The sequence below is a fragment of the Pteropus medius genome, unplaced genomic scaffold (genome assembly GCF_902729225.1).
Source record: "Pteropus medius unplaced genomic scaffold, Ma_sr-lr_union100, whole genome shotgun sequence".
Classification (NCBI taxonomy): domain Eukaryota; kingdom Metazoa; phylum Chordata; class Mammalia; order Chiroptera; family Pteropodidae; genus Pteropus; species Pteropus medius.
The window spans coordinates 7661929-7688909 of NW_024354500.1; the positions used below are offsets into that span (position 1 = coordinate 7661929).

Here is a 26981-nt window from a genome sequence, read left to right on the forward strand (position 1 = left end):
AAAAAAAAAGGAGCCGAACCATCTTCTTACACCATATATGAGAGTAGACTCAAAATGGATTAAAGACTGAAATGTAAGACCCGAAACCATAAGACTTTTAGAAGAAAACATAGGCAGTAAACTCTCTGGTATTACTAACAGGAATTTCTTTTCAGATATATCTCCTCGGGCAAGAGAAACAAAAGAAAAAATAAACGAATGGGACTACATCAAACTAAAAAGTTTTTGTACAGCAAAGGAAACCATCAACAAAACAAAAAAACAACTGTTTGGGAGAAGATGTTCGCTAATGATACATTTGATAAGGGGTTAATATCCAAAATTTATAAAGAACTCGTACAACTCAACAACAAAAAAAACAAACAATCCAATTAAGACTTGAACAGATAGTTCTCCAAAGAGGAAATAGAGATGGCTAACAGACATATGAAAAGATGCTCAAGGTTGCTAATCATCAGAAAAATGCAAATTAAAACCACAATGAGATAACACCTCACACCTGTCAGAACGGCTCTCATCAGTAAATCAAAAAAAACCAGCAAGTGTTGGCAAGGATGTGGAGAAAAGGAAACCCTCATACATTGTTGGTGGGATTGCAAATGGGTACAGCTGCTATGGAAAATAGTATGGAATAGTATTTAAACTATATATACCTTTTGACCCAGAGATTGCACTTCTGGGTATTTATCCAAAGAAAACTGAAACAATAATTTGTAAAGATCTGTGCACTCCAATATTCATGGCAGCACAATTTACAATAACCAAGATATGGAAGCAACGTAAATGCCCATCAATAGACGATTGGATAAAGAAATTATGGTGCATATATACAATGGAATATTACTCAGCCGTTCAAAAAAATGAAATCCTACCATTTGCAACAACATAGATGGACCTAGAGGTTATTATGGTGAGTGAAATAAGTCAGACAGAGAAAGATAAATACCATATGATTTCACTTATATGCGGAATCTAAGGAACAAAAAGAACTAATCAAAAACAGACTCACGAATATAGTGGATGGACAATTTGGTGATGGACAGAGGGGAGGGAGCTTAGGGGGCTGGGAGAATGGGGTGAAGGGTTAAAGAAGTACAAATTAGTAGTTCATAGCTGGCCATGGAGATGGGGAGCACAGCATAAGGAATGCAGTTAGCATTAATATGTTAGCTAGGTGGAGGGCCAGGGGAGGGAGGGCGCGATTGAGGGGATCATTTTATGAACTATATAGATGTCTAACCAATGTACTGTATACTTGAAACTAATTAAAATAAATAAATTTTAAATGAAAAAAAAAAGTTAATATTACAGAAGTAATAAACAGCCGAAAGAAGGAACTGGGGACTGTTTTAGATTAAGACCAGAGACATAACACAAATGCACAAAAGATTTTCTGGCTCCTGGGCTGAAATTAACAACAAAAACCAGCTATTAAAAAAAAACATTTTGGGAGAACTGAGAAAATCTGAATATGAACTGGATATTATGTAATTATTGTTAATTTCCTCAGATGTGATAATGGTATTGTGTCAGAAAGGTGAAAATCCTTGTACTTAGTCAATGCACCCTGAAGTATTTAGTGGTGAAGTCAGGACAGTCTGCAACTAAATCTCAAACAGTTCAGCAAGGGAAAGTGTATGTGGGAAAGACGCAGAACAAATGTGGCAACACACTGAGAATTGGTTGAATCTCAGTGGAGGGTATACGAGCACTCATTTATTATTTCAACTTTTCTGTATATTTGAAAATTTTCAAAAAAAGTTGGGAAGAGGAAAAAAATACAGACATGATTATTCTAATTTTGTGTGCAGTCGGAAAGGGGTATAGAGCATATAAACATAGAAAAAGACTGGAAGGAAATAAACCCAACTATTAATAGTGCTTTTTCACCTTGGTGGGCTCACAGGTGATTTATTTTCCTTTCTAATTTTCATATTTTAAAAAATGCTCTGTAGTGGGTATGTATCACTTTTATCATCAGAAGCAATTTAAACGTGTCTTTTACAAATTTAAATAAACGGGCTTTAAAGAAGTCATGTAAGCAGGCCTCCTCCCTGTCAGCCCGTGGCATGCTCAGGGTGGAGTCTGCACAACAGCAGCAGGGTGGACGAAAGTGTCTTTCCAATTACCATTTTCGACCAGAACACCTCATAACGAGGAGGCTTGGTGACTCGCTTACTTGGTGCTGGGTCCTATTCTCCATATGCCCCAGCTTAGTATTCATTTTATCCTGAACCGATCCCAGCTCTGCTTTGATCTCCTCCACGGTAGCCTCCAACTGATTCTCCAGTTTGTTGATTAGGGGTTCACATCGACAACCATTTATTGGGGCCTAAGAGGGAAACAAAAGAGGAATTAATCCAATTCATTTGTTCCTTCAACAGATGGGTTTTGAGTACCCATCATGTGCCAGTCGGTACAGCGGTGGGTACAGATGATGGAGAGAGACTCAGCCCTGTCGTAAACTGTGGAATGTTCCATAGGCTGAGTGTTGGGCCCAGTGGGTACTAGGAAGATTCTCAATGCTCAGGCTGCTTTTACCCACTCTGGGCCTCGAGATGTCACCTAAGAACAGTGACCCTTCTGTTTGCCTGGGCCTGAGTGACAGCAGTGTATCTGCACTGTGTAGGTAGGGTGGGCCATCTGGTTTCTCTTCAAAGCTCATGCCTTAGCCAATGCCTAAAGTAGAGATTAGCCTCCAGAAAGTGTTAAACAGACGATCCTGCTTAAGGACTACGGCATTGTGTCCTGACAGGGCTCGGCAGGTACCTGCATCACTTTCCCATCCTTGCCCCGGTACAGTGTGTAGAGCTGGTACGCTCTGAACTCGTGGGGAGGGGGTGGAGATGAACATCGATGCCTGGGCCTCTTTTTAGGGTGAGTATGAGTATGCAAGTTCTTCTGGTGTCCAGGCTGTTGGTCTGCAGGTGGGGTGGGATCAGAAAATGCTGACACCTGTGGTAGAGGAAGAGACAACACCCCTGAGCCCTGTGACACCTGTAAGACTAATACCCAGCCAATGGCTCCATCTCACTCACTTTTGGGCAAAGATCTCATCTTGTTTCATCTCATAGCATTCTACTCTAAGCACCATATGTCCAAATAAATACACCAGCACGCTAACCTTGAGTCTGAAGTTAACCAGATTTAATTTCTGTGCTCTGGCTCCAAACCAGCCAGCCAAGTGAAGTGACTTTTTCGCTCTTGGGCATGACGCTATCCCAGGGCCCTATGCCAACCGGCCTCCCAGCCCTCTCTTGGCTGCTTTCACGTGCCTCCTGACCTTGGGCCTTGACTTTCTCCGCCTGTTGTCCTTTGCCTGGGGCTCTGGGGAGGCGGACAGGAAATCTTCTCTGGCCTCTTCTTTTCTGGGTGCAGCCTGTTCACTGCTAGGGGTGTCTCCTGCAGAGACACTTCCCTACAGGGGAAAAAAGCCCAGAAACCTGTTCTACTTGCCCCCTCGGCCTTTTTCACTAATGGTGTAAAAAAGTTGTTTGCAAGACTCCAACTATTACAGGACCCATGGGAATTTTTGCCAATGACAAATTTCAGACATAAGGGGCACTGCCTGGTGGTCTTAACTAAACATATATGCTTCTCCTAGTCGGTCGAATATTTGGCTTTTACTTTATTTATTAGGTGCCAAATTAAATATCTTAGGTCTAATTCTATGTGAACTTCAAGAAACTACCACACACAGAACACCTTAGCATTAGAGATTTCTAGTCTTCTGTATTTCAGCGAAAAACCAGCCCACTGGTTTTGAACTTGGACTCTCACAAGTCATAGTGGAGAAAACCCTTTGACATGAAAAAAACTTGTTTCTGGTCCTTGTGAGAACTTTTATAAATTAATATGTACAATTCACACACAGAAACATAATCAGAGTTACAATGCCTTAACCTTGAAAATGGATAAGAGGATATTGAAATAGCAGACAGAAGAATAAGTACTTGGTATAAAATTTTATGTGTCTAAAGTTACCTCTCTATCCTAGTCTCCTTCTCCTAGGAGAGCCGAAAAGGAATGGTTCATTCCAGGGCTGCTTGTTTATAGCTGTACAAGCTGTTTATTGCACAAGGGCGCTTGGCCGAGAGGGTGAGTGGGGCAGAGGGAGCTGAAATCCAGCTCGGGCTCTATACACCATACGTGCCCTGTGCTGGGCTTGTCTGCCTAGGGGGCATCTTTTCCTAATTTGCACAAAGGAGTCACATGGGCTCGCACAGCCTCAGTCCATTCCCTAAGCAGAAATAGTGGAAGCAACCTCTCAAACTTTATAGTCCACATCAGAATCACCTGGTTCAACCACTGATTACTGGGCCCCATCCCAGTTTCTCATCCAGTGGATCCGAGGTGAGACCCAAATTTCTGCATTTCTAATGAGGTCCCAGGTGAGAGTGTTGGACACCACACTTTGAAAACTATTGCTCTACACAATGAACGGCACGGTGTCAGAGAGGCTGTGCTGTCCACTTGGTAACGACAAGGCCATTGATACACGGGGCTAGCAACTACACCCACACAAGCGTGCTGGGAAAGACGGGCAACACACACACAGGCACATGGTTTGAAATCTGGGAGGGGTGGAGGGGTGGAGGACGTGAAGCTCAAGGGGAAAGGCTGACAATAGTTTGAAGAACCCCAGAGGAGGGCACGGCAGTCACCAGATGGACCCCGAGGAAGCCGGGAGACAGTTTTCCACCCTCTGGTGGGCGGAGTAGGGGAGGGGCAGGAGGGCTACCCCCCACCTTGCTTTGTGCCACCTCATCTCTTGGCACAGACTGAGCTCTCCTCTCTTCCTTGAGCCTCTCTCTCTTTTTCCTCAGGCTCCGTCCACGACTGAAGCGCAAGACCTGAAGGAGGCAAGAGGCATTGTTATAAATGGGTGTGCAGCAGTGGCGTGAGAGAATTCTCCTTGGTCTTGGGGCTCTGACCTAAAGGAACGTCCAGCCTAGTGAGAGAGATTGAGCATTCACATCAAACAAGCATCTCAGACCACCCGCTATGCTTCCTAGGTCTTGTGCTGGGCATGTCAGGGGCTTGGGGGTGGTAGGACATCGTCCCTGACTTTGAGGAACTTACAGTCAATGACAATAACATCAGGCATTTATGTGCCTGGCTGGAACTGCCACATAGCCGTGTGCAGGCTGTGCACAGCTTAGCTCCAGGGAGCACCACTCACATAGACGAGGACATGAATGGCGTCCCCTGGAGCTGTGCAATGCAGCAGCCCTGTGCCAGGTGCAGTCTCACTATTTTGTTACACTCGACCCAAAGTAGCCCATCAGATTTTTCTCTCAGCCAAACCATATCCAAGTCGTAACCAATTTAATTAAAAATGATTGAAATGTATCTATGATCCATGGTACCAACCACAGGGCAGGAATCTCTTCCCCTACAGGAAGCATTTGGTCTGCCCCTTAGAGCAGAGGAAAAAGAGACACAGGCAAGTGCACATGGGGTCCTGTGAACCCGAGAAGGAAACCAGCAGCTAGCTGTAGGATCTTTGGGCAAGTTATCTGACACCTGTGCTCTGTCTTCTCAAATGTGAACACGAAGTTGTCGGGATTAACCAAGACCAAGTAGACAGTTCGCACACCTTGGACCCTCAGTCACTGTCAGGTGCCTCCCACCCACCTCAGTGCCTCAGAGCTGCTTAATGGCAAAGGACATTCAACCGCAGAGCACGGATCTTTGAACCGATGGACACCTTCACTGGCCCACCTCCACACCCTTCCCCCAGCCCTCTAATCCCACTTCCAGGGTTCACCCCTTTCACCGAGGTCCAGAAGGTGAAAACACTTTTCAAGGTCACACTATCTTTCTTCAGTAACACATTTTATTGTCATCTTATATAAATAGATTAGGGCTCTCTTAAGTTCAGCATAGTATGTTTCATCTTAGTTTCAGATTTCTTCTCATGTTTATTATATTCAAGTGACACCATTATGGCAAAAAAGAACCTCTACGAGCAGTGGGTATCACCTAAATGGAAAAATCTCTGGCAAGACCTGCCTGCAAATGAACCTGACTTTAAAACCCTATTCTCATCCCCTAAGCCAGCAGTTCTGAAAGTGTCTAGGGACCCCATGTCCATGAGGTTAAAAGTATTTTCATAATATTAAGACAATGTGGGCCTTGTTCACTGTTGTTCTCTTAGAAGTGCACAGTGGCATTTTCCGGAAGCTGCATACATGACATTGCAATAGACGGCATGCGAAAATAGATGAGAATTCTGCAAAAATGCAAAACAATGCTACTCTTCTCAATTTTTGTTTTGAGAAATACTTTTTTTCACAAAACAATGTTATTTCTATTAATACAAGCTAGACTTACTTTTAAATGGATAAACAAACATCTTTAACTTTCTCAACTTGAATTTCAAATATGGTAACTATTGATGGAAAAAACTCACAAACGAAAAGCTCTCTGTAGGCCTCCAAAATATTTAAAAATGTAAAAGGGTCCTTAAACCAAAAACGTCTAGGAATCACTGCACTGAGCCATTTCTAAAACTAAATTTAGACGTATCGGAAGTTGAGTCTTATGAAAAGAAGCAACTAGTGCCCGTCACTCATCTGGTTTACTGACTCTTAGAACAGCAGACAACACCAGAATCAGCATGAAACTGACTTTCAGAAGCACTTGTGAACTACGTTAGTCAAAAACAATATGTGACACTCAGAGGTCACCCAAACCCCAAATCATCAGAAAACTTCCCTCCACAGACCATGTTATTAGCCAGCGAAAAGAACTTTGCATGGCTTACAGCCTCTCAGCAAACCATACATCTACCAAATGAAATGTCATCCATCTTCTCCAGTTCACAGAAATCAGGGAATATTGATCTTAAACCTTGGAAAGAAATATCCTGAGATATTTCTTTGTGCTGTAAACCACTGAACTCCATGGTCAATCAAGGTGCCAAGGCAAAGGGATTTCTCATTTCAGACAAAACAAACAGCAAAGCTATTTCTGTAACTACAGAACAACAGGCATATAATTGTATGCATATTCCAAAGTTCTTCTTTGTGTTAAGAATAGGGCTTAGCATATATAATTATATAAAATAAACTTCCATAAAATGTTATCCTATTTGCTATTCAATACAGGCATGGAAAAATTTGCTTACGTCATTTTTTAAAGGAAACACTACAAGAGAATCGCATAGGAAAACTGCCCATGATAAAGCTTTTATTCTCTATGAATTAAGATCCTTGGACTCTGGAAGACAAATGACAGGTGGGTCAAAGGCCCATCAATCTTTGTGTGCCTGGGGGATCCTCCACCCCCTAAGTCTTGATGACCTTCACATGGCTGAGCATGGGGCTGGTTTTCCATCAAGATGCCAAATGCTGAAATGCCAGATAACTGTGATAGATTCTGACACTAAGAGAGCATCCCATACTCTTAAATGCATAAGAGACTAACATTTTTCTATCAGGATTCATGAATTGATTGCACTGATGATTTCTTTGCAAATAAGTAGAGAGGTGGAGCCTTTCCCCAAAAGAGCATTAACTCACACCTATTAGGGGTTCTACGAACTTCCAGAGACCACTGAGAAGGACCGACTCCACGAACAAGGGAGTGATCAATTTTGCAAACGAAAAAAATCTTAAACATTTCCTGAAACTGCTAGTTAGATCAGGCATGTTTTTAAAACTTAAATAAAGGCGATGCAGAACCCTGGGCTGGCTGAGATTGGGCTATGAGGTAGCAGGCTGGTGTCTGAACATCCCTCTGGCTCTCTGACACTTTATCTTCTTTCAGCACTAGCCAGAATAAGGTGGAAAAGCAATCAGCGCTTGTTGTGATGTAACACAGAATAGCTCCAATAGGGAAATAACCTGAATGTCCCACATTAAGGAAATGGTTTAATAAAATATCGGACAGCAATAAAAAAGACTACTATGCCTCCATTATGATGAATAATTGTGATGACTGCAGAACATTTTCCTATTATAGTTAGAATAAAGGGCAGACAATACAAAAGAATGTATACATTGTAGGCACAATTACATAAAAATTATGAGACTGTGGAAGGTAATATGAAGAAACGAAAAGTTATTTCAGGGTGCTGAAATTATGACTAACTTATAAATTATCACTATTAAATTTCTTTATTACTAAGATCATTTCAACTTCAAATCAAATAATATCAGTCATCGTTTTTAAAAATTGAGTGATTACCAAAATACCATTATTCAATAAACAAGGAAAGAAAACTAGACTGTACTTAACTGCCTTTAAGTGGACATTTACTACTCTGTCTGCTCAGAATGGGCCCCTCCTCCTGCCTTTCTCTAGAAAATGCCCCTTGAGCACATGGTCAAATGGACGCAGCCATCTTCTTAAAGCCTCTGTCCCACTTGTTCAGGGCACTTGCCCCCAAGCTCTCCAGTCATAATCCTCTCCTGCGATGTTTTAAACTGAAACTTGTCCCTGGCTGAGTAGCTGGGGAGTTAGGACCCAGGAAGCTGGCAGGGGACAGAATGATGCCCATGTATGAAGAGCAGCCCGATGGGCCTGAAGTCTCTCTGGTTCTGGTTACCCAGAGGCCCGCGCAGGTGCCCACATTATCCACTGCCTGGTTAGTAAGCCCATCAGTTCCCTATTTCAGTTAACTCGAATTGGCTTCAGTAGATTGCAACCAGAGAGTCCCAATGACTTTGCAACCCCACATAATCAACACAATAGAAAATGTAACAACTCCTACCTGGGGAGCTTTAGTGAGGAGAAGAGCAACTTCCGGATTATTGTGGTAGCGGGCAGTCTCCAGCGGAGTCTGTCCTGCCTAAGGAAAGGCACAAGGGAGGACAAGTGAGTACTGGCCACCAACTCTTCACACACATAGCCCAGCGGGGGCAGCAACTCTGCACATACTAAACAAAACACATATGATGCTGCCCTGCTCTTGAGCCTCATCCCAACAAGAGGGCCAAGTCACACCTCAGGACACAGCAAGAGAGGGTAAGTGCTAACAAGTGGGCAGTAAGTGCCCTAAGAGGCAAAGGTCTGGGGCACTGCCCAACAAGGAATGCTTCTAGAAAAGAGGCGAGAGAAGGCAAAAATCAGATGGGGTTGAGGTGGAAGACTTCAGCTGAGGAAACACAAAAGCTTATAAAATCCAGCCAAGCAATGAATTTTCCCTGGAGAACAGTGGAGAAGATACCTGGAAAGGAAGATGAGGACCCAGGCAGAGTCTCAGGAACTGGATTGTGAAAGACAATTAGGAAGCTATAGCCATAATGGAGTCTCTAGAGAGATTAAGCCAAAAACCAAGAGTTGATAACAATGAGATTCAAAAGATGGGAAAGGTGTTCAAGGCATCATGGGAGAAGCACCAGGAGGTATCACCCAATACAGGTACTAGAATGTGAGGAAGAGGAAGGGGGAAACTACATACAGAAGCCTTCACCAGCTTCAACACCCCAACTCTCCCGACACGCACACAACTGTTCTGCCCCCAGCGAGTCTGTGCTATTTCAGGAGTGCAGAGACTACAAACCAATCTTGAAGAAACAAAGGTGCCTAAGCGGGTATCTGCTGTAGGATCTGGGAGAGAAAGACAGGGAGGTAGAGGAAAGGAGGAGGGTGAGGGAGAGAGATTGAGAGAGAAGGCAGGAGTGAGATAAGGAGATTTTGGAGAGAGGAGTTAATTTTAGGATGATTAAGCTGACGGCCATGTGGCCAGTTTTTTTTGTTTTGTTTTGTTTTTTTAGGACTTATCAGTTTAGATACCCTGACCTTCCTTTCCACCCCATGATGTGCTCATTTCAGCTAGAAGTCTAAAGATGAGCCCTCATGGTCTGTCAACTCGTGGAGCTGCTAAGAGGAAGGGTCTACTCAAGTTCCCCGCTAGGGCTCCAGGGGCTATAGCTTTGCAGAACTCTGTGCTCTCTCGGAGTGAGGTTGGTGAGGCCCTCGGAGTCTGCAGGTGAGGTAGTAACTACAATCCCCATCCTGAAAAGGGGTGGGAAGGGCTTTAGAAACCATTGTTGTAACTCGACTTACATTATTAACAATGGTCCCATCCGCTCCAGCTTCCAGTAAGATTTTAACCACCTTCTTGTGATTTAGGGAAGCAGCAATATGAAGTGCTGTGTCTCCAGCCTGAAATTAATCAGAAGAAAGCCTGCTAAACCCCCTCTGATCATGGCCCACAGCCCTCCAGTTTTTTGTCCCACGACATGGTGGTGGCTTTTCCAAGCCAATCTAAGATTTGCTGTAGACCGATAGGAGGCTCACAGGATTAAGTGCGGGGGCGAAGTAATGCTGGGCTAGGGTTGTTGAGAACAGTCAGAATGGAACCTTACACTGAGGCAGGGTGATGGGCGGGGGCCGGCAGGCTAGCCATCTCGGAGCTCTGGACCACATCCTGCTGCCCAGGCAGGGGAGAGGGCAGAGAACCCCTTGGTTTCTGAGGGCTGGAATGAACAACCACTGCAAGGATGGCTACTTCTACAAGCACCTGCGAGGACGTGACGGGCCACAGGGATCGTTCTGCAGGCTCAGGTGTCCTTTGTCGGGTGGAGTCACCGAGAATCTGTGTTCACTTAACACTGGCTGTTTTCAACCTCTTACCAAATAGCTTGTCAGTTTTCATATTTTCTTTATACAAAAAATGTTTTCAGACATTGAATCAACCATGAAAGGAGGATATGGACAAATGCAGCTCGGGGGGGCCCATTCAGATTGCTAATGCTGGGTTTCTCCCCCAAAACAATGATATAAATAAGTCAGGCAAACACAGGAGAAGTGAAATAATTGTCTCCCACTGGGTTCTCAGGTAAAGCACCCTGACAGTTTCTCTCCTGGGAGCATGAATATCCAGCCATCCCGGTGGCCCTCTTCGCCCAGTGAGTGTCGGGGAAAATGTTACTTTGTCGCTGAGTCACTTAGTTGTTGTGTCTGTCGCGGGTGGGAAGCTGTGTAGCAGTGGTTCTCAGTCTTGGCTGCACATTGGAATCAGCTGGGGAGCTGTAAAAACTACTGCTGCCTGGGCCTTCCCCCAGACATTCCAATTTAATTGGTTGGGCAGAGTGAAGTGTCACAGCTCCCAGGGGACTGAAAAATGCCTCCAGGGTGGAGAAGCACTGGTTCATGGGGGTTGTGTTGGGGCAATCTGACAAACTAGAGCCCTCTGAGAGGCTGCAGAATGACAGAATTGAGCTGTCTGGCGAGGTCAGTGGTTCTCAATCCCATCTGCACACTCGGGCCAGGAACTTCTTAAAAATCCCATTACCTGGATGTTCTGGTCATTTAAACTAGGATGAGATTGAGGAGAATGGTGTTTTTAATGCCCCTGCTGATTCTTATATGCAGCCAGAGTCAGAAACCACTGTCATAGGGTGTTTTTAATCTGAATAACCATCTATTTTTTAAATTTCAGATATATGCACCCAAACTCAGAAAAGCCAAATACATCACTTAGACATCAACTGCCAAGAAAACATTTTTAAAAATCTAAGTGGCTACTGAAAGTTCCATTTTCATGGAACACTAATAATCACAGCTTTATCTCAAAACCCCATCATATGGCACAGAACCAGATCATGTACTTGATTTTACAGAAACCAGCAACCATCAGCTCAAATAAAGTGGCAATGCAAGGAACAGAACTGGAGTTGAGAGACACCTCATTCCCTTGCTTATTTACTAAGCCACATTCTTGTGAGTTTCCTTTGTAAAATCACATTAAAAACAAATCCCACCCCAGGATCTCCAGAAAATGCTCCATATGCAAATGTGGTGATATGCACTGGTATGATATGGGCAGGCTCTCTCTAAGAGGCCAGATAAACCAGGGCCACAGGAACTAAGTGGAAGGCCAGCACTGCCCAAGTCCCAGTCTGGGAGAGGCTCCCGGCAGCCTCTGCTCCCGTGTTTGCTAACACACCTGTCAGCCTTGTGGGAAGGGGGCCCGGCAGCCATGGGGAGGACACATGCACTGACCTGGTTCTTTTCATGGACAGAACAGAAAGCACTGAGGAGGAGCTTAATGATGGACAAGTGATTATAGCGCGCGGCAACGTGCAAACAGGTGTCGCCTGCCTGCGGACAGAAATCAAATTCTAAGCACAGTCTGAGCGGTTACAAAAAACAAAACAGAAAAAGTAAAAAGAAAATATCATTTAAAGCTGGCAGTCTAGCATATATTTAGAGCGTGTCTCTTTCACCATAGATGTTCCACATCCAGACTCACAGCCCTTTGCTGCTATCTGCAGCCCTGCCCATTTCCACCATGCGGATTCTCTGCTTTCGAGTTTCATACACTGGATGCCGGCTCCCCACAAGACCGTCTCAAGAGCTAACGAAGGCTCTGCTTACCTAGAACTGGATAAGAATCCACTGACTCCAGCCTCTCCTTACAACCCAAAGGCTTTGGACTATACTGAATTAAGACCAAGAGCACTGCTTTGGCAGTGAGCCTTCCCCTCATAATCTATCATGGGTGTAAGGCCAGGGCAGCAGGGCAAGCTGTTGAATTTTAAGATCTCATGTGTTCCTAAAAATTCAAGTTGCATCCCATTTCAGTTGGACCCCAGTATCCCACATGGAGTAATGTAGTCTGGGCAACCGATGAAGCAACGATCACAGGGCGTACAAAAGGGCACTCGGAAAAACTCCAGATCGGGATCCTCCTTAGTGGGCACAGGCCAAACTGCTCCGAGAGAGACAACAACAAAACTGGAGACTAAACTGTGACGTTTTGCAGCGCTCTCTTGATGTTTTTATCCTAGCTCTGTCAAAGATGGCAACAACTCAGTAAAACCTCCCCTCCCAGATGAAGAAGCCAAGCTCAAAGCTGAGGTTCGGGGCACTGAGATTCACCTTAGATGAGTTTACCCCCAGTCAGGGAGACCGAACGAAGGCCATTTTTTGAGGGAAGCCTCAGGCAGATTCTCTAGTTGAGTGGCTGAGGCGTGGGACTTAAGGAAACGCAGCTTCTTGTGGAGAGAGGAGGGGCACGCATGTGACTCTCAGGTCAGGTACCCTCTAAGAACTACTGACCCATCAGCTCATCTCAAATATGCCTCCACAGTCGATCTGTGGGCAGACCCTGGGCGTGAAGCATCAGAAGACCTCCCCTGCACGCATCATCCAGTGTCTGCTAATAGCACGATACTATACAGGCAGAGACCTTCTTAAGACATTTCAAGGTTTCCTAGACTCATTCATCAACACATGCTATAAGAAATGAACGAACAAACTGAAGTTGAGAAGCGAGGGGAAAAGGATGGGAGAAAAGCAGTGTTTCTGAGTCTTTGGATTCCTCTTCTCATGCCCCTAAATGGCCCCTTAGGAAATTAGCAAAAATGAATACTTTATAAAGAGTCCCCACTTTACACGTTTATTTTCTAGATGTTAACACACAAGTATGCTTTCAGAGTTATTTTCCAAGATTACACAAGAGAGCGCGAGAGAAGCCGGTTTTGTTCACCCACGTTATTTTTGAGGTCGGCTCGGGACCCGCCCAGCAGGAGGACGCGTGTGCTCTGGGAGTGGCTGTTCTGGCAGGCCAGGTGCAAGGCTGTGTTCCCTGCCTTGGAGAGATGCAAGAGAAGGGAGGACACATTAGCAACACGCTTCCCTGCAGACCTGTACCAGGCAAGCCTTGCAGAGGGGGTGATACTTAGAGAAAAAAAATCACAGGAAAAAAGTCACATTCTCTGCTTCCTGATTGGCACTCCCAGAAAAGGCTTTCAGTGTTAAGAATATTTAATTTGGAATCCAAACAGGCAGAAGAGTTACATCTGTCCAAGTTCTGGCCCTGTCACTTACTAGTTGAAAGCCACTGGCCAAGGCTCTTGATATTCTCAGCCTTGAATTCCTTACTTGTAAAGTGGAGCCTGACCCCTATATGCTGAGGCTGTGAGGACTGACTCAGTAACTCGGAGAGCATTTTCTTAATGGTAAAACGCTGTGCACATATGTATGTTATGTTCCTCTCAGAGATGACTGCATCGTTCCTGCTCAACACAGATAAAAGCTGTGGCTACAATACTCTACGAAAGGAGTAAAGGTGGCAAAACAGGCCACCTCCTATACGTGCAGGCTAACGATACCTGAGAATATACTGTGGCCTTTTTCAAATTGTCCATTCTTATATTTTTCTTGAAACAACATTTGAACTATGGACAAGGTCCCCACGTAACAGGCAATACAATTGCATCTGTCACTTACCACAGAGTCCCTCTTGCTTTTGACTCTGCCTTTAATATGCCACATCAACATGACAACCAAAGGTCAGAATAATGTCCACAGTTATCTTGCAGAAAGAATTCATAAATAGAACTTGAGACTATAGGAATAAGGCCTGCAAGGCTACTGCTAATCCCCAGAAAAGTAACAAGAAAAGCAGGCAGCATGAGAGGAGATTTGGGTTGGTCTGAGAGAGTCTGTGAGCACTCAGGAGATTAAAGACATAAATAATGTTTGTTCTGCTGAGCTTACAAGCTGGGTCAGGACTGGATTTGCATGAGCTCTGAGCTATCACACTGCCTGCTGTGACTTTCCCCTCACCTAATTTACGCCTTCGGGATCACACAGCACTGTCTGTTCATACTTAAGAATGTTACATTCCTCGCCTTTTGAAAAAAGAAATTAGTTATTAAAAAAAAAAAAAGAGGAAAACTTGATGTCACCAGTTCACTTACCTTCCCTCTCATAACCTTAGCTCTAACCAGCCCGAGTAGAGCCTTTCTTCCTCACTCTTACCTCCAGAAACCTGGAGGAGTTGCAAGCCTGAGATTTTAGTGAGTGCAATGGTCATCAACCCTTTGCTGCCCATAAAAATCACCTGGGGGAACCTTGAAAAATATCATGCACAGCTACAACCCTTCTAGAGACTCTGATTTACTTGGCCTGTGGGGTAGAGTCTGGGCTGCTCAGGTTTTTGCACTAAAAGTCAAGCAGTCTGGGAAACCAGGCTAGGGCAAATGGGGAACAGCTGGTCACCTCAGACCTACTCATCAGGTTAGGTTCATGGTTTGTTTTTTCCGTTTAAAAGTTTCCCAGGAGATTTTAAAGTGTAGCCAGGTAAAGAACCACTGCTAGCTTAGGTCTCAAAGACCAAGGATCTGCCTACATTTTAAACACTCTATTTCCTGTGTTTGGCTCAGTGTTTGACGTAGTCTGTCTCATTATGCATGTAGTAGATTGTCTCAAAGTTGTTGGCTTCATGGGAGTCATTAAATATGTGTTGAATAAATGAGTGAAATTAAAGAAATCTGATGGTTCCAGAAATGTAGCATATTAAAATTTACTGTGCGAATGAGACAATATCAATTATGCCGAAAAGCATCTGGATGAAGAAAATGAAAAACCATGGTTAGAATAAACCATATATGGTACATCATACAACGGAATATTACTCAGCAACAAAAAGAAATGAACTAATCCCACATGTAACAACATGGAGGAATCTTAAAAGCATTATGCTAAGTGAAAGAAGTCAGACACAAAAGGCTGCAAGTTATATGATTCCATTTAGATGATATTCTGGCAAAAAAAACAAAACAAATCAGTGGCTGCCAGGAGCTGAAAGTGGGTGGGTGGAGGGAGACCGCCACCAAAGGGCACAAAGGAACTTTTTGAGGCGATGGAAACATTCTGTATGTTGATCGTGGTGGTAGTTACACAATTTTTTACATTTGTCAAAACTCATAGAACAGTATAACTAAGAAGGATGAACTTTACTGTATAGCAACTGTACCTCAAAACCTGACATTAAAAAAAATGTGACCTAGGTAGATAAAGTAACAGGCGTTTTCCCCACCCTGAGTAATGAGTACTGATTTCCCAGACGGACCGCTAAACTTGCTAAGAAGTACATTTGTTATACAATGGAATGTTATTCAACCTTAACAAAGAAAAATCCTGTCATTTCCAACAACACAGATGAACCTGGAGAGAATTATGCTAAGTGAAATAAGCCAGGCAGAGAAAGACAAATATTAAATGATATCACTTCTATGTGGAATCTTAAAAACAAAGTCCAACTCGGAGGAACAGAGTAGAAAAGTAGTTGCCAGGGAATGGGGGTGAGGAGTGGGTGGAAGAAAAGGGGAAAGTTGGTAAAAGGGTACAAACTTTTAGTTATAAAGTATACAAGGTGTGAGGATCTACAGTTGACAACACTATCGTATAGCTGAACTTTACTAAGAGTAGAATTATTACTAAATAAACAAAGGTAAATATGTGAAGTGATGGTTGTGTTAAATAACCTGATGGTGGGAATCCTTTCACAAAATATATGTATATCAAATCATTTTAAATATCTTATAATTTGTCATTTATATCTCAATAAAGCTGGAAAAAAAAAGAACCACCTTTCTAGAGGTTTCCCCAGAGACTGTGGCTGGTGCAGAACATACCAGTCCCTCTCCTGGGATGGCATCTCACCTGTGCTTCCAACAGCCTGTGCTGTTGAGAGAACTTAAGGCTTTCCACAATATTTGGGGGGCCCTGCACGGAATAGGAGGCAGTGTGGTGGAGCAGACAGACCGGGGCTAGTTTATAACCCTAACTGTGTCACAAACGAATCATGTGTCTTAGTCAAGGACTGTACTGGCTCCTAACTTAGGCTTCCCTACTCATTAACTGGTAACCGCCTACTTCCCAGAGTTGGTATAAACTTAACAACTCATGTTTCAAACCACGCACCACTTCAAAGATATGGAGCATCCACCAGCCGGCCCAGCAGTGAGCCAGGTATTACTGGAGATATTACGATGCATGGCTTCCTTCTCTCCCTCAAGCTCTTGACCCAGGAGGGAACCATGAGAAATATGTAACCAGTAAATGACAGCACAAAGCTGTGTGCAGAGCCCAGGGAGCACAGCAGGAAACAGCTCCATGGGCCTTCAGGGAGAGGCCACTGTCCTGGGAGGCTGGATTGGAGGTCCTACAGACAGAAATGAGGAGCAGAGGAGCAGACTACCGCTAAGGCGTGGGCAGCAGAGGGGACTGTGAGCCAAAGCTGACAGCACAGGGGGCACGTGCTAGGAAAGGCATAGCGAAGAGGCTCCAGATGTAGGCTGAGGCCGACCCGGGGAGGCCCCGAGACAGCGTATGGCTGAGGAGCTTCGTGGAAGGTTTCTGAGCGGAGAAGGAACAAGACGGAAGGGACTGGACAAGCCGGTCAGTCTGCTGTGGGGCTTCTGAAATAATCCCAGGACACATTAATAATGGGGCATAGAAGGAGAGGGACAGATGCGAGAGCGATGAGATGTGACAAGTGACTGGAAAGGGGAGACAGAAGAAAAAAGGAAGGAAAAGCTATATTGTCCATTCCCTGTCTTCATTAGGACAACCACACTAAACACCAATGGAAAAGCAGTGAGAACCGGGATTGTTCAAAGGACACCAAAGCCGCTCCAGTGGGTTGTCTCACTCCCCACAGACCAAGTTCACTAAGATGGTCCAAGCTTCCACATCCCTGGACAGGTGCCACGCACTCCCCTGGGCGCTCTGCTCTGTGAGAGGAGGCTCCTGTCACAGGGAGGAGGCCCGCAGCCATCCTCACCTGAGAATGAGGTGTTCCAGCACCCGCCAGCCTCACCTTGTTCTTGGCAAGCACGTTGGCTCCTGCTTTAACGAGGAGCTTGACGGACTGGCTAAAACCATGCCAGGACGCTTCGTGCAGAGCCGTATTCCCGTCCTGAGGAGCACACACACAGGGAGGAAGCACGTTACCCAAGACCTCACTCGTCCCACCATAGTAGGTCAGAGTGTGTTTTTAGGGCAATTGGGGTTTCTCATCTGAACCACAGAGCCCAGAAAATGACTTGAGTGGCCAGTTTCTCCATTCTCCCAGAAATGGTATATAACAGTACCATTCTAGATGCATCCTGGATTCATGATGTACAATGGATGCCTTCAGCATTAGGACTTAAGTCTCTCTGGGAACCCCAGCTGAGAAAGGCACAGCCACATTTAACAGGAAGCAACGTCAGGAATGATGTCCATTTCTTCCCACCCTCATCACCCCTTGGGCTCTGCTCTGCTCCTGGACCCAGACAGAAACCTACAAAGATTGGGCAAATGAAGAATCCAGCTTCATAAATCTCAGGGCCCAAGGACCAGATAGGTAGATTCTCCCCTTTTTCTTCCCCAAATTTTAATCTCACTCAGCTTAATCCAAAAGCTTCAAGGCCCCAAACAAATGAGCAGGCACTAAGAAACAGTGATTTGCAAATAAGAAAAATAAATGTCTTCAATATGTGGCTTTTAAATAAAAAAGCAGCCAATTAAATATAGCTTGTATTTGCTTATTATTTTAAAAAAGAAATATTAAGTGCAATGAATTGAGTGGGGTGGGCATGAAGGGAAGGGGTTTGGGGAGGGGAGCCAGGGAGGAGAGGTAGAAATGCCCTCCACACTGTTCCAGGCCAGGCTGCAGGACAGTCAGCTGGGGGTAGGACAGGTGAATTCTCCAGTTACATCTAGGGTCTGGTTTAGACTTTCACTCACCCACATCAAGAGACAAGGCCTAATGCTGCTGACACCCACAAGGAGAAGTCCAGGGGTCTCAGAGCTCATGGTATCTAAAGCCAGGGAGTGGGGCATGCTGGGAATGGGCGTGGCAATGTGCGGCCCCAGCCAGTGAGACTGACTGCACCAACCTGGAAGCAGAAGGGGAAGTGACTGGAAGCGGGTACCGGGGTGCTAGCAACAATCTGCGGCTTGATCTGGGTGCTCACACAGATGTGCTCAGGCAGTGAAAACTCACTGAGCTGCACTTAGTAAGTATCTGTGCACTTTTCTGTGTATATATGTTAATAAAAAGTTGTTTAAAAAGTAAACAGACTGAATTTTACTTATCTGCAAAGTTCCATGTTTTAATATTGTTTGACAATTTAAAAATATTGGGTTAATATATATCAATATATTATTGGGATTTCTTAAGGAATTGATTTTGCTTATTTTTTTTTCTTTCAATATAGTTTTAAAAATTTGCTCACTTATCAAAATAAAAAGGAATCAGTCTGGGGAGTGGAGGTGTGGCACACATGCCTTCCCCCATCCAGCCTCCACAAGTCATTACTTCTAGACTTTTATTTCTTTACTAGTTATATTTATGTGGTTGCCTACTCTTCCAAAGAAGAGGAGAGGAGGGAGAGATTTTTTTTTTTTTTTTAATTACTGGGATATCAGATACTCTTTCAAAGTAAATTTGGGCAAATTTCATCATGTTAAATCATGGTGATAAGACTCAGGAAAGATAACATCTTGCAAGTGGTCTCACTTCACCTTGTCTTGTCGGTCCAGGGCACAGCCCTCCTGGATAAGCGCTGCAATGACCTCGGTGTTCCCCACCACTGTGGCCCGGTGCAAGGCGGTCTGATCCCCCTGCAGAATGACACAAAGGCAGGAACAGGGGTCAGCTCTACCCGCCACCCCCGCAGCATTCACTTGCCCGCCCACTCTGACACAGGCCATCTCCCACATGAAGCAGACTGGTCACCGTGGCTGAGGTGCACTTTGCAGTCTGGTTAGTAGATAATGCATGCCAGGCAGAGCAATTTCGTTCAGTGAGAATCTTAAGCCAACTGCAGAATAGCCCTTGGCCACAGCGCTGTGCTCAGAATAAGGGCCAAGCATTCACTTGCTGCCTAGGGCGTGGCACTGTTTGGCTGGACTATGACTATCTGAAGAGTGGGTCTGACAGCAGGGCTGTGTGTGCTGTGCAGTTATATCAACAATGTCTGGAGCCTTCACATCCTACTGAGACCTTTCCTTCCCTGCTTTCAGAGAAATTATCATCCAGCTATGTCAGTGAGCAGCACTCATGATTTGATGGCAGGTGTATATTTGTTGACTGACTTGTACTGGCCAAGAGCAATGCAGGGGTTTATGCCATGACAGCTGAGGACTCCAGGGATGGCAAGCTATCACTGCACATCTCTAAGAAGCCTCTTCTGATGTTTCATGACAACACCATCACTGATTTATGCTGCATTCGACCCTCTTCCCTGCGATCAGATCCCTGGAATTGCAGACCTTCTCTTTCTCCGTCAGGGCGCCAAAGGGAACTTAACTCTCCTCTAATTGCATTTGAGAGAAGGACTAAATGTTCCCAGAGGTAAGATGGTCAAGACTGTAACGAGAGAGTTCTGAAGTTGCTAAGAGCATATACCTTATCTGACATGCACTCAGGAAGTCAAATCAAGTCATATCAAGACCAGCCTGGGGTCCAGGTTGGAATGGGGAGGTGGGTGATCAGTATGAAAATTTTCTTGTGGGAAAGAAGGAGCACAGGGCAAGGGGGTCAGGAGACATGAGTCAGGCACAGCCTTAGGAGACACCCGTCATCTCGACGTGCCTCAGGTCCTTCAGCTGTAAAGGGGGTCGGGGATGATCTGCAAGGGCCCTCCCTTCCCTTCTTGGGTTCCATGATTTGGCTGGCAAGAGTGGTGCGTAAATGAAGTTTCCTGGTGGAGCACCAGTGGGGCGAAGGGCATATACCCTGGGGCATCCCAGGACCTCATCCAAAGAGAAGAGAGACTATTATAAAACAGAAAACAGAAATCTTTCAGAGTGATGCATGGCTATCTATGAGTAACCCTAATGAAGTGCTGATTCTACTTACTAAACTCCCTGGAATCTTCAACAAACAACAATGCACTTTAAAAGCACTTAATTGGAAAAAAAGTTCTGGAGATGGATATGAATGCATAACAATGTGAATGTACTTAATGCCACCGAATTGTATCATTAAAATGGTAAATTTTGTTATGTACATTTTATCACAATAATAAAGTACTTAATACCACTTAAAACTCAAATTTACTTTCTTAAAATTAAAAATAATCTCCCTCTAAAAACCTACAAGAAGTGATTTTTATTTTCTTCCTTATACTTTTTAATACCTACTTTTTATATAGAACACTTGATTTTTAGCATCAAGGGAAAATGCTATTTATTAAAAGTCTAAGTTATAACAATACACCAGTAATGAAAATGTCCATGTCTCAGAATCTTTTTTCACTGTTCATTCACAGAATTTAAGGGGTTTCTGCAATGATGGGTCAAGACATCCGTTACCATGACTTTGTCCACTGCCTGCAGCATTTCTATCACCAACCCTCCCCTTGGCATCCTAAGCTATTATTCCCATTGTAAATTAGGTTTAGACTTAGTTTTCTCCACTTTCCCAGACTCTTGATTCAAAGTGGACCCTTTTTACGTGGCATGCAGGCAGAAGAAGAGCGTGACCACTGGATCAGCAGCTGCTGGGGTGTGCCAAGCCATTACACACCTATTTCAAATATCTTATGAAATGCTTCCAGATGAGGTATACTTAATGCCCAAACAAGAAATTGCCCAAGTCTTAACTTTTTAAAACTTCTGTAAGAATTTCCAAGACTGCCCATCTTCCTATCAGAATGGTGATGGGTTTTCCCAAAATGAATCTCAAGTGCAATTTTTTATTACCGACCTGATGAGAAAGATGGTGCTCTGTTCTCAGCAAGTTTCAGGGTAAATACTGACTTGGTCAGATTTTTAATGATCAGAGGCCTTTTAACAGTCCCACAAACTGCTGGCACGCTAGCACTCCTTGGACCAATCACAACAACCTTTTTACATACAAAATTTAACCACTCTGTCCACAATGTACATAAAGTGTGAATGACAAGCCCCAGACACATGGGTCGTATCAGCCACTCTTGCTACACAAGTCATCACACAAAGGACCTCTGATCATTAGGGCACAGTCTACCCTGAGGCTTGCTTTAGGCCAAATGTTTCATCATGTTTCACAAACTGCCACTAAATCAGTAACTACGGCAGCTTTGGAGCCAGAATGTCACCATTATTTATTACTCGCTTTCAGCATGAATCTACTGTATTTACTTCCCTCGAGATAACCTTCCCTTGTGAAACTCTAGCTCAGTTTAAGAAGCTAAGTCTAACTTTTAGTTCAGCCCTTAGGAGTCAATTTCCAGATGGATTATCAAGACTCAAAGAAATTTAACAACTTGTGTGAGGCTGAAGTAGAACACAAATTGTCCTCAGCCAGCAGGCACAGGAGTTGCCTGCATCTCTTTCTCTGCAGAAAACTTTCAGCTGCACAGCCTGTCTCCAGGCAACAGCTCCCCCTCCATCTTTACCCACCCTCAGAGCCTAGATCCTTGCTTCATCGGTCGGATAAACACTGCTATGAGGGCCAAAGTCAGCCCATCTCCACCATAAGTGGCTGTCCTTTAACTAGACCATAATAGACCATAAGTTTCATTAATACTAGATGGGGTGGTTCTGGAGGCCCGAGTGAGACACTTGTGGCGTATAAAAACCAGCCAGCCACCCTTCAGTTACCAAAAAGAGAATTGAAGGCTCTGAAAGACCCAAAATGCATAGGCAGCAGGCTACTTATCTCAGCAATATTCTTCCCCAGAACCCAACAGGATGACTTCAGACCCTCGACTGGGAAAGGGTCAGTTACCTGTGAATCGACTTGTCCTCCCATAAAATTAAAATCTACTGTCGAAATATTTCTTCTTTGAAATATGACACAGAAAAGAACAAAATATGTCCTCAATACTTATTAACAGGCCCAATCAGCAACTTTGATGTAATCCTTATTTCTGTATGATTTAAATTAAACACGAAATTCTGAAACTTTGGAGAAATTAAAAAAATAAAAAAGCTGGGAAAAGTACAGCACACTTAACAGCATTTACTCATTATTTATCCTGTGAATATTTATTGACACCCTACTATACTCCAAGTGCCACAGCATCTAATTCTCTCATTTTATTGATTAAAAAAAAAAAAAGGCCCAGGGCGGTTCAGGGCCTAGCCTAGGATAACCAGCTAATAATTCGGGGTAGCATGGTTAGGCCAGAATTCAAATTTCCAAGGTTCTTTGCACTCATTCTTAGCCGTTTCCAATCTGTGAAGTCAATCAACCTAGGACAAGCCTTAAAAAGATCAGGTGCCTCTGTGGGGTTGGGGCTGCCTCTTCATAGTGTCATCAAGCTGAGTGGTTTAGCACAGTGCCGTGGTCATTGAGGGCCCAAAAAGCAGTTGCTGAATGATTAACTGCAAAAAGGCAGAAGGGAAAATGCTGCAGCTGGAATCTTGAAGAACCAGCAAACTTGCAGTTTGGCACTTTGAGAACATGTTGACCTGTTTGCAAAGTACATGAAGTGTCAGCTCTCAATTTCTCTAAGACATTGGTTTTTACTTTGCGATTTTAAGAGGTTTAGAATCTCTGAGGTCTAAATCTTTGTTCTGAAATACTTTTAGTATTCTCTATGTGGCAAAAAAAAAAAAAAAAAAGAGTGACCATAGTACGGGGCAGATTCCAAAGCTAAGCTCATGGAATAAACCCCAGTCATGCAAGGGTGGAACATGCCCTTTAGGAGGGATCCCTCCCAGGTGACACAGGCAGCCATGCTGCAAGGAAGCTCAAGACAGGCTAGGTGCACAAAGCAAGCTGCTGACCTCTTTTTCTGTCTCTGATCTTCTAGGGTTCTTCCTAGCCTTTCTTCTCTGGTTTTTCTTATTTTTTTCTTCCTTCATGTCTTTTATCGTGGCCACAGGGTCCTGGACTATTTCTGAGGTGGGGGCTGTGTGATTGCTCATTGACCAATCAGAGATGGCATTAGAACTCCAATGAGAGTTGACGGGATTGGCGGGAAGCAAGAGGGAATTTGCTCCTGGAGTCGCATATTCTAAAGAACTGGTTTCCACAGGTTCAAATTCATAATAATCCCACTCCAGGCCACTGGATGTCATTCTTCAACTAATTCTCAGTCTTTAACATGACATAAAGAACAGTATCTGCAGAATATGAAGTTAGGGGTAAATGCTTCATAACATTAACATTCTCTATTTCTACCCATCATCCAAAACAGGTAACTTCTGAAATGATTTGTTTTTCCAATAAAGACTCTCCCAGCTTCTTTAAAGAACACCCATAAAGAGTTTTCTTCCTCAAATTCTTGCATAAGTTTCAAGGTTGATCATCAACAAGCATGGTAAATACATATAGACAGATATGAACCATATTCTGGCAAACGCATTACTCCAGAACTAGTGAAGATCCATTCCACCTTCTCCATTCTCACCTGTTTTTACACTGTTTTGTTGCTGTGTTCTTATTTTGTTTTGTTTTAAGATATTTGAGAGAAGCAATGTACTATAAGATATCTGAGAGAAGCAATGTTCTGTTTAAGCAATGTACTTAAACAGAAGCATTATCTGTTTAAGGTAGAAAGATACAAGAAAATAAATACTAATTCTGATAACTGAAAGAAGGTGTTTCTGTTAAAAATAGAGCTGGCTTTCCTTCCGCTGACATGGCTATGTTGACATGACTCCCCTTGATTACCTTGTGAGAACTCCTGCCTGTTTATCTTTCTGTCTTATCTGATATAAACAGCAGTATTTTTACGAAGTCAGCAGGGCATCTGCTGCATAAGAACACAGTGACACTCAGACCTCAGGCAGGAGTACTGCGTTGAGATAGTTTAGCATGCCTGTCACTGCAGCCTTGCCACAGTGGCAGCAAGGGCTTTAATTATGCAAAGAGAAGACCAGATGTATCTCAACATGTGTGCACTGGCAACTCCACGCCCTGCCTTTTCTGTGGTCAAATCTCTTCTCTCCCCCTGTATATTTGTTCTTGTCGTCTAAGGATATAATAGAATTGGGAATGTTATGATGGCTACAGCACAGGAAAATAAAGAAGTATTATGACCCAAGGTAGAAATCAATAGCTTAAAGCTAAATCAGCATCTTTCGGAAATGACATTCTTGATGACCCAACAAGTTCCAAATATAACCAGAGATTTATGAATGACCCTGGACAGCCTTCTGCCCATCATAGTACAAAGACATATTTAGTTATTTCTTTGTAAATGCTGACATGGCTATGAGATTCTCACTTGTGTGTGTGCCAAGTTTTAGAACATTACAGAGGCCCAAAGAAAACTAGAAGCACTTGGTAACACACACCCTCGCATACCTGAGGGTCTGAAATTTGAGAACACTCTGTAATCACAGTTATTAAAGGTGAACCTGGAAGAGGTTATAAGTGCAAACTCTCCTAGATTCCGTTTCTCACAAAAGTGCTTACTTCTTAGAGTACTACCACACAAATTAGAATTAGAAACAGAATTAGAAAAAGTTTCCAATCACATTATCACAGGACTTTTTCCTAATAGTTCATTGCAGGACAATTTATATAACCCTTTCTATATCTGCTTCTTAAAGAAGTCACCTTTCCCAAAGATCTAATAGGGCACCCCAGGTATCACATGACCCCACCCACCACTGCTGATTGGCTCAGGAATCACCCCACCCCAAAGAAGCCAACTGGAGTCTCTCTTTAGATAATCTGAATGAAGAGACTCAGAAGCTGAGTGTTAATAATGGTAGAGCACCAGAGTGATTTTTTTCTGGAAGCTTTCTTTTTCTTAGATTTCATGAGATCAATTTTATTTTCTTTGAATACATTATTTTAAACTATATGTACACTGACTAAAAGAGAGGTGAGAAGAGGAATAGAATTAAGTTTTTAAGCCCCACCTTTTTTCCATGAGTAAGCTTGATCAGCAACACACATTTCCATCAGGGCTTGCCCATACTCTGTGTGTGTGTGGGGGGGGGGGTGGGGTGCCTTTTGGAGTACTGAGAAAGAACACAGGTAAAATGCCCTCTGAGGTTCTGTACTTGAATGATACTAAATAGGAAATGAACCGTGATGAGAAAAAACACCCCACACTCCCAAACTCTAATTGAGGATGGGTCCCAGAGCAGGTCTTCAAGAGGAAGTTCTTCCCATCATGGGGACCAAGATGGAGACAAAAAGTGCTGGAGAGCATCTAATATCCTCCCACCTCATAGCTGGTTACAGGCTGTGCTGTGGATTTCCAGGCGGACAAGCTACCCTGACAACTCATCCACTGATAGAATGATGGCTTCTACTCACATCATCCTGGACATCGAGGTCGCAGCCAGCCTTCAGCAAGATCTGAACCACAGAAAGATGGCCCTTATTGGCAGCAAGATGCAGAGGGGTCCGGCCATGCTGTTAATGCAAAGTAAACACCGATTTCAAAACAGGATATCAAAACCACACCCCTGGAGCAAGGCTGCACAGAGGCATCACCTCCCCCCTCCCCTGCTTCGGTTTGGCAGGAGAGTCTTATGGATTTACTCAGAATTCAAGTTTATCTCAGTTAATTTTGGCTATTAGCTCTGTAATCAATGAGCAAAATATGCTCAAAATATGAAGATTTCCTTTCGTGCATAATTTCTACTCCCCACTCATCAAATTAATGAGTAGGAGAATGAGGGGTTTTAAGTTTTTTCTTATTTCCCCCTGGTGCTAACACTTAGGGATGATGAAGTGGCCACACTGAATCTGATGGGGCAAGAGATAGGAGAACAAAAGGTCCAGTTAATCAGCCCCACCAAAATCTGGTTAGTAATTACCCAAAATTGAAATTGCTCAACAAACTGATGAGAACTCGTTTTCCCCCTTTTAAAAATAAATTTTTAAATTAGAAAATATGTCAGCTATTCAAAAAGATAATATTTTAAAATGCATGTGCTCACTAATCTCTTTAAGAAAACATTAGAAAAACCATAGCTATTCTTTGTGAAAACCTCCCAGATTCCATTTCCCCTCCAAACCCACAGGTAACCACTCCTAAAATTTGGTATTTATCATTCCTTTGCCTTTTATTATACTTTACTGCATGTTTGCAGCCACGAACAATGTGTAAACATTGTTCTTCTCACCTATGTGTTTGCCAAGTTTTAGAACATTACACAGAGGCCGGAACAAAACGAATACTTAGCTTCAAACCTTACATAAATAGTATTCAACTCTTATTATCATTTGGCAATTATTTGTCCATTGTATTTTTCAGATTTTTTTTTCATATCGTCACATGCAGTTCCAATTCATTTATTCATTGTTCACCCATTCTCCTACTGATGGGCACACAGGTTGTTTC

The 26981-nt window shown here is 43.6% G+C and overlaps 1 protein-coding gene across 2 annotated transcripts in view; it reads right to left on the reverse strand.

The window, feature by feature from the left end:
- The window catches only part of ANKRD6 (ankyrin repeat domain 6), a 173578-nt gene that overhangs the window by 9529 nt on the left and 137068 nt on the right, over positions 1-26981 (reverse strand). Inside the window, exons 1-12 of one of the 2 annotated variants that reach the window (XM_039853069.1) lie at positions 25949-25997; positions 23458-23796; positions 19261-19359; positions 17570-17668; positions 13452-13550; positions 11959-12057; positions 10018-10116; positions 8720-8797; positions 4749-4853; positions 3284-3418; positions 2770-2955; positions 2180-2332 (exon numbers count right to left, since the gene is read on the reverse strand). In XM_039853069.1, the coding sequence (XP_039709003.1) occupies positions 2180-2332; positions 2770-2955; positions 3284-3418; positions 4749-4853; positions 8720-8797; positions 10018-10116; positions 11959-12057; positions 13452-13550; positions 17570-17668; positions 19261-19359; positions 23458-23751 (1446 nt within the window). In that variant the 5' untranslated portion in view covers positions 23752-23796; positions 25949-25997. Of the gene's footprint in view, positions 1-2179; positions 2333-2769; positions 2956-3283; positions 3419-4748; positions 4854-8719; positions 8798-10017; positions 10117-11958; positions 12058-13451; positions 13551-17569; positions 17669-19260; positions 19360-23457; positions 23797-25948; positions 26048-26981 lie in introns of those variants that run through there. The other variant, XM_039853070.1, reaches the window with a different exon arrangement.